The following is a 12903-nucleotide window of genomic DNA, read 5'->3' as shown; positions in this document are numbered from 1 at the left end:
ACTCTTTCAAGGATTGTTCACGATTCAGTACGTAGATTGCAAAACAAATACGAATACTCATGCGAATATTAGAAAAGAAAAATGATTTGGGACAGTGACACATCGCGCACCAGTAACAATTGTGACGTCATAAATAATCTAGCAGACGAAATTTCGTTGTCACCGACTGACCACGTGGCAGACTGGTTCCCTCACTTGCTAAACGTATACATACATGTACGCTCGCGACATTAAGAAGATCTTCAGAAACTCGTTCCAATATTATAAACCTATAGGAAAAATATTTATCAAACAAAAAGGAATGGTTCGATGACTGTCAATAATCAGAATGTAATTTCAAAACAATAGAAATATTTTCAATAGAGATAAAAGTGACGCTAACCGATGTAGTTTTCCTCAAGCGAGAACAGCTTACAATAGGGTAAAAGATACAAACTGAAAGAAGGACGGAATATAAAGCAATTTGGCTAAATCGCACCCGAATTCTTTTTGGAAAAAGTATATGAAAAATCAATCTCAGATTATTTAAGAATAAAAAGTTTCTTTGATGATTTTAACTCAATGTTTGGGAGCGACCAAAGCCAAAATGATTTTAAACTACTCATTAAATAGGCTGCCCATTCAGTTTGAAATAAAATCAGCGATTTTCTAGCATAATAATAATAAAGTCCAGGCTTAGACAACTTAACTATAAAAAATAGTAAAATATTCAAATGTAGTTATGATCTTTCTTAGTTGAAATAAAACAGTGGAATGGTGAGTAATGGCGATATATGAACGTCTTGGTATATCACAAAAAGGGGAGCTAAACAAAGTAAAAAATTATTGCGGTATGACATTGATTAACGTCCTTGCTAAAATAGATTGTCTAAAACAACGAAATGGTCGAATAAATATGAAAAAATAATGATAAACAATTTGGTTTCCAGAAACGGAAATAAAATGTCATTGTATTTTCATTTTGCACTCAGTAATAAACAAAGTACTACACTCAGGTCATCTTTACTGTGTATGCAATGTTTCGAAAAATAGAAACGGCATTCGTTTTTACACAGAACGTTAACATTTGTACAAGCTTTAAGATGTGTTCGGTCGTTAGGTCATGTGTGCGGTTTAAGTTTTAATTATTTCACACATAACGTGTCCCTCTCCTTTCGCCGCCCTTATGTCTATTCCCGGTTTTGGTTTGGTGCCTTCTTGGTGCCGTACTTGGGTGTGTGTGCTACGTCCAGTGAACGTTGATCTTTATTATTGTATTTAACTCCCAAATGTCAGATTTTTATCAGCTCTGATATAGGTTCAAAGCAGTTCTCTGCTGTACATGTTTATCGTTAATGACATTTCTCAAAATATAAACACAAGCTTACACTGACGACATTGCTACTGTAAATGAATTCAAATATTTTCTGACGATCAAGCACTTTTTGCAAACTCCCAATAGAGCCTTCAATCAACGATAGAAGATTTCCCTGACTTAAAAAAACGTCGCGCTACTCATCATAACGTCTATATCAATGACACGCCAATCGACAAATACTTAGACATAAATTTGTTTAGAAATGTAAATTGGTACCGTACTCAAAAATGTATAGCACAGTATGACACAGTCTGGTCTCTATTTTGAAAAACATTGAACTACCGGTGAAACAGATTCTTCAATTATTTGATAGACTCGTAGGCTCGAGTTAGGGAATTCACGAAGCAACAGACGTTGATAAAGATGACCCTCTTAAAATTTATAATTTCTCCCACCACTGGTTAATCGAAACAGGTCGCTATGACAACACACTGACAACAAGTGAACGACCTATTTGTAAATCGTGCATATTTTATTGAGGCGCAGCGTTCGCGTAGTCGTTGCACGCCTTACACGTGCGTCTTTTCCCCCCGCGATTCAACGAGGCAAAATTTGTACATGTATATAAGGTTATTGTTTTTGTGATTTTTTTATTTCTTAGCCTACTCATATACTAAAACAATTATTGACTGGTGAGCCATTGAAATATGATGTGATATTCACCGACAGAAAGTCATTTTGACCGAGGCGATGTCATCTATCGGTGAATATCACATCATATTCATTTGCTCACTAGCCAATTATTGTATAATAATAACCGACACAAAATTGTAACGGTTAGTAAGATCTTTTATGTTTCATATGTTTTTATTAGCCAAATGTTTATGTGCTATATAAGCATTGTAAAATATATCCCAAACTCTGTTTATACGTTGTAGCAGACATTAAACCGAAATATATTATACGAGATACCAAACTCTGTATATATACGTTGTAGAATACAACATACAGAAATATCAAATATATCATCGAAATATCATAAACTTTTTTATATGTAGCATACGACAGGTAGAAATATGAAATATATCACAAACCACGTGAACGTTGACTGATCATGTTATTTATTATCTGGAAAATGGAACGTATAGACTAGAACAACATTTGATAAATTACAACATTTGCTGAATAGCAATATTTTTATGTACCGAGTTAAACTTTAAGTATATTCTATATCATGAATATATTATGTGTTATAACATTTTGTATTATAACATGTATAAATCATGTGTAATGAAACATTTTGTAGCATATCAAAGTATTTAAATAAGACACAAATTTATTGTGAGCAAAAATTCAAAAAAAAATCTTTAAGGAAAAAAATACCAGTCGTCATAAAAATTACAGTGTTTATAGAATCTTGTATGATCAATGATAATTTAGTTAAAACTTTCAAACTTTTGAACCATCTGATCAAGACTGAAACTACGAAGTTTAGTGAAAAAGTTCCCGGACTAACGTAATATCACGAAGTTTGATTAAATACACGATAGGAAATACAGAATGTGATTCTTTTAAAAGTTATAAACATTTCAAGTACTGAAATTAATATGAATTCACAATGTTTTTTGGTATACATGCATAGTAGGGTGTACGAGACGCTGTGACGTCACTAGTAACGCTTAAAAACAGAATAATAACGCTTCAATAAAAACTGACGGAAATTGCGACTGTGTGAAGAATTATAAACATCAACGTTTTTGAGATATCGACCAAGTGTGGGAACGTTCTGACTATACCTCATATTTCATTAAATATTTTCTAAACAGCTTTATAGCATGTTATTTTTTAACGATGTCATGTCCCATAAAACAGGTTCTTTTCTAAATTATCATATACATTATAATCATCCACACCACTGCCATCATCATCATCATTATCATTATCATCATCACATCATAATTATCATCATCGTCATAATGAGTGTTGTTATTATCGTTATTCATATCATAAAGTTGAGTATTATTGAAAATGAACAAATTAGTCAAGACAACATTCAGAGATGAATTATCATTTCACAAGAAATTAATAAACATTTGTTTGCAAAAATATTTTAACAAAATAAACAGGTGGCCGGAGACTTTAAACGGTAATAGTGTTAGGTGTTTATTATATTAAATTGTTGGTAAAACATGATGCTATAAACCCTCTGTTTAATGTACTTATATGAGCCGCGTCACGGATGCGCAGGCTGGTCTGGTTCCATGCTGGTCGCAAACGCACTATGTTGGTTTTGTCGTGACGCGGCTCATATTAAGTTGTTTAGGCAAATAGCAAATCAGCAAGAAACATGTAGACTTTTCCATGAAATGATATCACATGTTATATGCATGGAATAATGAAATATAAATGATATATAATATAAAAAGATGTTAAATCACAGAGTTACAAATATACATCAGTATTAATGCACTGTAAATTACTCTTGTCATTCCGTGCTTTAAGTACATACTTAATGCGTTTCTTCAATCGACAATATATATTGTTAGAACATATACAGTGTCTTTCTTCAACATAATATATATATATTGTTAGCACAATGTTGACCATATAAAATCACGTCATTTCTTATGATGATTAATTAGTTAATTAAATTGTTCTTTTATCTTACTTATATACGTACATGGTATCTGTAAAACAGCAGGTTATATGCCGTAAAACGTCTTTAAATAGACCTATCGTAAGTTCACATACCCTAAAACCTTCATACTTCATTTATCACCATTATACAATGTACATATCTATAGCCATTTATTTCAACAACGTTATTTTCTGGATATTGAACGGTTACCATTGGAGAATGGTTTTCACGAGTTTATTGTAATCCAGGGTTTGATACATGTCACGTGCATCCACGTGCATCACATACGTCACGTGTATCCAATCCAAACATTGTCCATCTTTATCTCTCGTTAATAAACACAGGAATCGTTATTGGAGAGCTATAAAGTAATCACAGTTTAACATTAGTTTATAACCATTCCTTAATCAATCATTGTTTATTTCAGTATGTGTCCCTAAAATAGGCAACACGTGCGATTTCTTTAAACGCTTCAAGTCGGACAGGAAACTTATCGGCGGGAGACTTCGCCTTCTCCTCTCGGGTAACTCGTGTATTCCGTTATCATCGGGTAAAGAAGGAAGACCATCACGTGACCATCTTCTTTTAGCTTGATATGTGTCCAATCTTGATAGGCTTCTACGTTTTGTAGCATAACCATTTGACGTTGTTTCTTCATCAAACCTCTGTTCACTCAATGACGTCATGTTGGACATATTACTCAATGACGTCATGTTGGACATATTACTTATTTCTGTTCCGGCGTATCTCTCAGAGTTCAGTACTTGGCTGTCACATTTATATTCTCCTTAAAGAAATGGAATAAAAAATATTTAGTGTTAAATTGTATAATTTACTAAATAAGCTTTAATTTTTAAACATGATATTTGAAGTTATACTTTTATCCATGAAGGAATTTTATCATAAATGAATGGAAATTGATAATGAATTTGAGCCGCGTCACGGCAAAACCAACATAATGGGTTTGAGACCAGCATGGATCCAGACCAGCCTGCGCATCCGCGTAGTCTGATCAGGATCCATGCTGTTCGCTTACCAACTCTATTACAAGTAGAGAAACTGATAGCGAACAGCATGGATCCTGATCAGACTGCGCGGATGCGCAGGCCGGTCTGGATCCATGCTGGTCGCAAACCCATTATGTTGGTTTTGTCGTGACGCGGCTCATTTGTCTACAATATAGTTTGATGTATAAATAAAGCCAGCAGTATTGATGTACATACGTTCTGTTCTAACGCCTGTCTTCGAGGTTTTCGTTTGTATTTTGCTACCTGTGTTCTGCTCAACGAGTCCTGTATGGAGAATATGTATAAACTCAAATATAGTAGAAAATAAGAAATAAATAAACTTATACAAACAACATTAAACTGAGATACCGGAAATGAAACAAATTATACAAAAAAAGACCACAAAGAACAGTTTCTGAGGAAAAGGTACTTCACACAGACAAATGTTTTAAATATAAACTTATTAAATTTAGGTCTAAGATAAAGATATACATGTATATAAGAATACATAGTCATACAACGTTTGATAACATAAAAGAAACATTTTAAAACAACAACATCACGCGTCATATCATAAATGAACGTAGTTTTAGATTGTGACGTAATGTACAATATTATTCCGCTTTAAAACAATTTTATGAGTAAATAATGTGAAACAATCTGTCTGTAATATACTCGTACATGCACGTTTTAATTATGTCAACTTTTGATAAATTACAAATTGTTCACGTATTATATAACGACAAGTCAGGTTTTCTCAATTACATAATTCGCTCAGATGATAGAAATTTGTCAGCTTGAAGCCATTGTCAGAAATGTTTCATCTTATATAACCGACGTATAAGTGTGTTAAAATGCTCGACAAATGCAGTCCGACAAGGGGAAAATACACGCTCATGAATATGTTACAACTTTCTAACATTTCAGTGTGATAAATTGTATATTCACTAAAAAAAGTACTTTATTTATTAGATGCTTTTTAGCAGACAGTAAAATTATGTCCTAAAATCTTCAAAGTAGCCGATCCTGATGTTAGTAACAAGACTATAGACCGTTCATAAATTTATCGAAATGATTTCAGAAATGTACGCCGTCATCAGGAACACGTACACGAGAGGCACATAAAAGTAACTCGCATCATGCTATAAAAATGTAACACAAAAATCATAACAGTATTATTTTTCATCTTGAACTTTCTGGAGTTGTGATTTGTTGATTTGACATTAAAGAAAGAGCATGATGCTTAGTGGAAAAAGTCAGTTAAAATGAAATAATTCACTTCAAAAAAAATAGAAAAGTTTTTTTCCCAGATCAAATTAAAAATTTGTACAAACTATATTTTTAGCGACATGTGAGATATTTGTATACAATAAGTTCTCAGTGACATGTGAGGAATTTGTATACAATATGTTCTCAGTGACATGTGATATATTTGTATACACTATGTTCTCAGTGACATGTGTGATATTTGTATACACTATGTTCTCAGTGACATGTGTGATATTTGTATACACTATGTTCTCATGCAGTGACATGTGATATATTTGTATACACTATGTTCTCAGCGACATGTGAGATATTTGTATGCACTATGTTCTCATGCAGTGACATGTGAGATATTTGTATACACTATGTACAGTGACATGTGATATATTTGTATACACTATGTACAGTGACATGTGATATATTTGTATACACTATGTTCTCAGTGACATGTGATATATTTGTATACACTATGTTCTCAGTGACATATGTGTGATATTTGTATACACTATGTTCTCAGTGACATGTGTGATATTTGTATACACTATGTTCTCATGCAGTGACATGTGATATATTTGTATACACTATGTTCTCAGCGACATGTGAGATATTTGTATGCACTATGTTCTCATGCAGTGACATGTGAGATATTTGTATACACTATGTACAGTGACATGTGATATATTTGTATACACTATGTACAGTGACATGTGATATATTTGTATACACTATGTTCTCAGTGACATGTGATATATTTGTATACACTATGTTCTCAGTGACATGCGTGATATTTTTATACACTATGTTCTCAGTGACATGTGATATATTTGTATATACTATGTTCTCAGTGACATGTGATATATTTGTATAAACTATGTTCTCAGTGACATGTGAGATATTTGTATACACTATGTTCCCAGTGACATGTGATATATTTGTATACACTATGTTCCCAGTGACATGTGAGATATATGTATAAACTATGTTCTCAGTGACATGTGATATATTTGTATACACTATGTTCCCAGTGGCATGTGAGATATTTGTATACACTAAGTTCTCAGTGACATGTGAGATATTTGTATACACTATGTTCTCAGTGACATGTGAGATATATGTATACAGTTTGTTCCCAGTGACATGTGAGAAATTTGTATACACTATGTTCCCAGTGACATGTGAGATATTTGTATACACTATGTTCTCAGTGACATGTGAGATATATGTATACACTATGTTCCCAGTGACATGTGAGATATTTGTATACACTATGTTCCCAGTGACATGTGAGATATTTGTATACACTATGTTCCCAGTGGCATGTGAGATATTTGTATACACTATGTTACCAGTGACATGTGAGATATTTGTATACACTATGTTCCCAGTGACATGTGAGATATTTGAATGCACTATGTTCTCATGCAGTGACATGTGAGATATTTGTATACACTATGTTCCCAGTGACATGTGAGATATTTGTTTACACAATGTACAGTGACATGTGATATATTTGTATACACTATGTTCCCAGTGACATGTGAGATATTTGTTTACACTATGTACAGTGACATGTGATATATTTGTATACACTATGTTCTCAGTGACATAGTGTATACAAATATCTCACATGTCACTGAGAACATAGTTTATACAAATATCTCACATGTCACTGAGAACATAGTGTATACAAAAATCTCACATGTCACTGAGAACATAGTGTATACAAATATCTCACATGTCACTGAGAACATAGTTTTTACAAATATCTCACATGTCACTGAGAACATAGTTTATACAAATATCTCACATGTCACTGAGAACATAGTTTATACAAATATCTCACATGTCACTGAGAACATAGTGTATACAAATATCTCACATGTCACTGGGAACATAGTGTATACCATATGTACAGTGACATGTGAGATATTTGTATACACTATGTACAGTGACATGTGAGATATTTGTATACACTATGTTTCCAGTGACATGTGAGATATTTGTATACACTATGTTCTCAGTGACATGTGAAATATTTGTATACACTATGTTCCCAGTGGCATGTGAGATATTTGTATACACTATGTTCTCAGTGACATGTGAGATATTTGTATAAACTATGTTCTCAGTGACATGTGAGATATTTGTATAAACTATGTTCTCAGTGACATGTGAGATATTTGTATAAACTATGTTCTCAGTGACATGTGAGATATTTGTATACACTATGTTCTCAGTGACATGTGAGATTTTTGTATACACTATGTTCTCAGTGACATGTGAGATATTTGTATAAACTATGTTCTCAGTGACATGTGAGATATTTGTATACACTATGTCACTGAGAACATAGTGTATACAAATATATCACATGTCACTGTACATAGTGTAAACAAATATCTCACATGTCACTGGGAACATAGTGTATACAAATATATCACATGTCACTGTACATTGTGTAAACAAATATCTCACATGTCACTGGGAACATAGTGTATACAAATATCTCACATGTCACTGCATGAGAACATAGTGCATACAAATATCTCACATGTCTCTGGGAACATAGTGTATACAAATATCTCACATGTCACTGGGAACATAGTTTATACAAATATCTCACATGTCACTGAGAACATAGTGTATACAAAAATCTCACATGTCACTGAGAACATAGTGTATACAAATATCTCACATGTCACTGAGAACATAGTTTATACAAATATCTCACATGTCACTGAGAACATAGTTTATACAAATATCTCACATGTCACTGAGAACATAGTTTATACAAATATCTCACATGTCACTGAGAACATAGTGTATACAAATATCTCACATGTCACTGGGAACATAGTGTATACCATATGTACAGTGACATGTGAGATATTTGTATACACTATGTACAGTGACATGTGAGATATTTGTATACACTATGTTCCCAGTGACATGTGAGATATTTGTATACACTATGTTCTCAGTGACATGTGAAATATTTGTATACACTATGTTCCCAGTGGCATGTGAGATATTTGTATACACTATGTTCTCAGTGACATGTGATATATTTGTATACACTATGTTCTCATTGACATGTGAAATATTTGTATACACTATGTTCCCAGTGGCATGTGAGATATTTGTATACACTATGTACAGTGGCATGTGAGATATTTGTATACACTATGTTCTCAGTTATATGTGCTCACATGTCACTGAGAACATAGTTTATACAAATATCTCACATGTCACTGAGAACATAGTGTATACAAATATCTCACATGTCACTGGGAACATAGTGTATATCATATGTACAGTAACATGTGAGATATGTGTATACACTATGTTCCCAGTGACATGTGAGATATTTGTATACACTATGTACAGTGACATGTGATATATTTGTATACACTATGTACAGTGACATGTGAGATATTTGTATACACTATGTTCTCAGTGACATGTGATATATTTGTATACACTATGTTCTCAGTGACATGTGAAATATTTGTATACACTATGTTCCCAGTGGCATGTGAGATATTTGTATACACTATGTTCTCAGTGACATGTGATATATTTGTATACACTAAGTTCCTAGTGACATGTGATATATTTGTATACACTATGTTCTCAGTGACATGTGAGATATTTTTATACAGTATGTACAGCGACATGTGATATATTTGTATACACTATGTTCTCAGTGACATGTGATATATTTGTATACACTATGTTCTAAGCGACATGTGATATATTTGTATATACTATGTTCTCAGTGACATGTGATATATTTGTATACACTATGTTCTAAGCGACATGTGATATATTTGTATACACTAAGTTCCTAGTGACATGTGATATATTTGTATACACTATGTTCTCAGTGACATGTGAGACATTTTTATACACAATGTACAGTGACATGTGATATATTTGTATACACTATGTTCTCAGTGACATGTGAAATATTTGTATACACTATGTTCTCAGTGACATGTGAGATATTTGTATACACTATGTTCTCAGTGACATGTGAGATTTTTGTATACACTATGTTCTCAGTGACATGTGAGATATTTGTATACACTATGTTCTCAGTGACATGTGAAATATTTGTATACACTATGTTCCCAGTGGCATGTGAGATATTTGTATACACTATGTTCTCAGTGACATGTGATATATTTGTATACACTAAGTTCCCAGTGACATAAGATATATTTGTATACACTATGTTCTCAGTGACATGTGAGATATTTGTATACACTATGTACAGCGACATGTGATATATTTGTATACACTAAGTTCCCAGTGACATGTGATATATTTGTATACACTATGTTCTCAGTGACATGTGAGATATTTTTATACACTATGTACAGCGACATGTGATATATTTGTATACACTATGTTCTCAGTGACATGTGATATATTTGTATACACTATGTTCTAAGCGACATGTGATATATTTGTATATACTATGTTCTCAGTGACATGTGAGACATTTTTATACACAATGTACAGTGACATGTGATATATTTGTATACACTATGTTCTCAGTGACATGTGATATATTTGTATACACTATGTTCTAAGCGACATGTGATATATTTGTATACACTATGTTCTCAGTGACATGTGAGACATTTTTATACACAATGTACAGTGACATGTGATATATTTGTATACACTATGTTCTCAGTGACATGTGAGATATTTGTATACACTATGTTCTAAGCGACATGTGATATATTTGTATACACTATGTTCTCAGTGACATGTGAGACATTTTTATACACAATGTACAGTGACATGTGATATATTTGTATACACTATGTTCTCAGTGACATGTGAGATATTTGTATACACTATGTTCTCAGTGACATGTGAGATATTTGTATACACTATGTTCTCAGTGACATGTGAGATATTTGTATACACTATGTTCTCAGTGACATGTGATATATTTGTATACACTATGTTCTCAGTGACATGTGAGATATTTGTATACACTATGTTCTCAGTGACATGTGAGATATTTGTTTACACTATGTTCTCAGTGACATGTGAAATGTTCTCAGTGACATGTGAGATATTTGTATACACTATGTTCCCAAAGACATGTGAGATATTTGTATACAAACTTTTTCAGTGATACGTGACATAATTTTAAGCACAGCATTTAAAGAGTGATATGACGGTTATTTGAACATTGTAAAAGTGAACATAATGTGTGTCCGGTGATATATGATACAAACAATGTTTGATATATGTGAAACGTTTCCTACTTACTTTCTGCAGACATCTTCAATAAGTTATAAAACATATATTTATAAAAAGTACAATTTTCAGCTATTTCTGAAATATGATAACAATATTGTGTATTTTGAGCATAATTTTGGTAATTTCAAATGTAATTTTATTTTCAGTGATGAAAGCTAAAAACTTGAACTGTTTACATTATGAAGTGTGTTATTCCAATGCCAGAACTAATCAAACACAATTATAAGTGCACTGCAGTAAAAAGAAACGTCAAAATTCGTGTGAGACAAAAAACTGCACTCCGGTAAAATATGAAAGTTACTTTATCATGCTAAGTTCAGACAAACTTTGCCAAGGAATAATCTTGTTAGATATATAAAGTCATGAAACGTTAAACATATTTGAGCCGCGTCACGACAAAACCAACATACTGGGTTTGCGACAAGTATGGATCCAGGCCAGCCTGCGCGTCCGCGCAGTCTGATCAGGATCCATGCTGTTCGCTTTCCAACTCTTTTACAAGTAGAGAAACTGATAGCGAACAGCATGGATCCTGATCAGACCGCGCGGACGCGCAGGCTGGTCTGGATCCATGCTGGTCGCAAACCCATAATGTTGGTTTTGTCGTGACGCGGCTCATTTATGGTTTGAAACATTATAAAACGGGTATGGAACGTTATATAAGGGCGTTAAATGTGTACGGAAAGGGTACATTTTATAATACTGAACAATTGTAACGTTACTTTTCATTGGATAATCGTGGCGTTTATTCAATCTTTATATACACGGCTGCTGTTAATTTATGAGGCACTTTTCATTTTTCGTCAAATAATAGAATTTTGGCAAGTTATAAATTCATATTAAAATTTTTGAAAGGCCGTAAATAAAGGTATATTTGTAATATAACAATCGGCCTACGGGTCGGGTTATATAGGAATAAAACGTTTATACTGGGTGATAACTTATTAAGAATATTTATATCTAAAAACACACGGGTGTTAAATGTAATCAGAGGATATGCCACGTTTTGCATAACTAAGAACAGAATTTGATATAAATGATTTACCTACTATATTTTCTAGTGTGTTTGGGTTTGTTTACCCTCGCCACCGGACAGAGACCATATGGGCAAACATAAAAAAAAGACTCATCCTTCACTGACAGCTATACATGTATATAGATTAATGTCCATTGTGTGCGAAGTTAAGTCTTATACAAGAATAAGCGATATACAACTTTATAAAGTCATAAATGTGTATAAAGTAAGGGAGACTTTATGAATTAACAAATCATGTGTTGAGAAGCAGGGATTTTAAGATATTAGGTATAAAGGAAATGTGTCGCGCCATGACAAAACCAACATAATGGGTTTGCGACCAGCATGGATCCAGACCAGCCTGCGCATCCGCACAGTCTGATCAGGATCCATG

At 33.1% G+C, this 12903-nt stretch overlaps 1 protein-coding gene across 12 annotated transcripts in view; it reads right to left on the bottom strand.

Annotated features, from left to right (window-relative positions):
• Positions 1–2397: 2397 nt before the first annotated feature.
• Positions 2398–12903, bottom strand: part of LOC132749608 (cys-loop ligand-gated ion channel-like) — a 110893-nt gene continuing 100387 nt past the window's right edge. For 11 of the 12 annotated variants that reach the window (XM_060739437.1, XM_060739439.1, XM_060739440.1 and 8 more), the window contains 2 exons: positions 5159–5227; positions 2398–4722 (listed from right to left, as the gene is read on the bottom strand). In XM_060739437.1, coding sequence (XP_060595420.1) covers positions 4693–4722; positions 5159–5227 — 99 coding nt within the window. In that variant the 3' untranslated portion in view covers positions 2398–4692. The remainder of the gene's footprint in view (positions 4723–5158; positions 5228–12903) is intronic. The other variant, XM_060739442.1, reaches the window with a different exon arrangement.

This window comes from Ruditapes philippinarum, unplaced genomic scaffold, assembly GCF_026571515.1.
Source record: "Ruditapes philippinarum isolate M1 unplaced genomic scaffold, ASM2657151v2 ctg4743_1_1_1_1, whole genome shotgun sequence".
Taxonomy (NCBI): domain Eukaryota; kingdom Metazoa; phylum Mollusca; class Bivalvia; order Venerida; family Veneridae; genus Ruditapes; species Ruditapes philippinarum.
The sequence above is the reverse complement of the archived record's forward strand: the minus strand, read 5'-3'. Positions and strand labels throughout refer to the sequence as shown.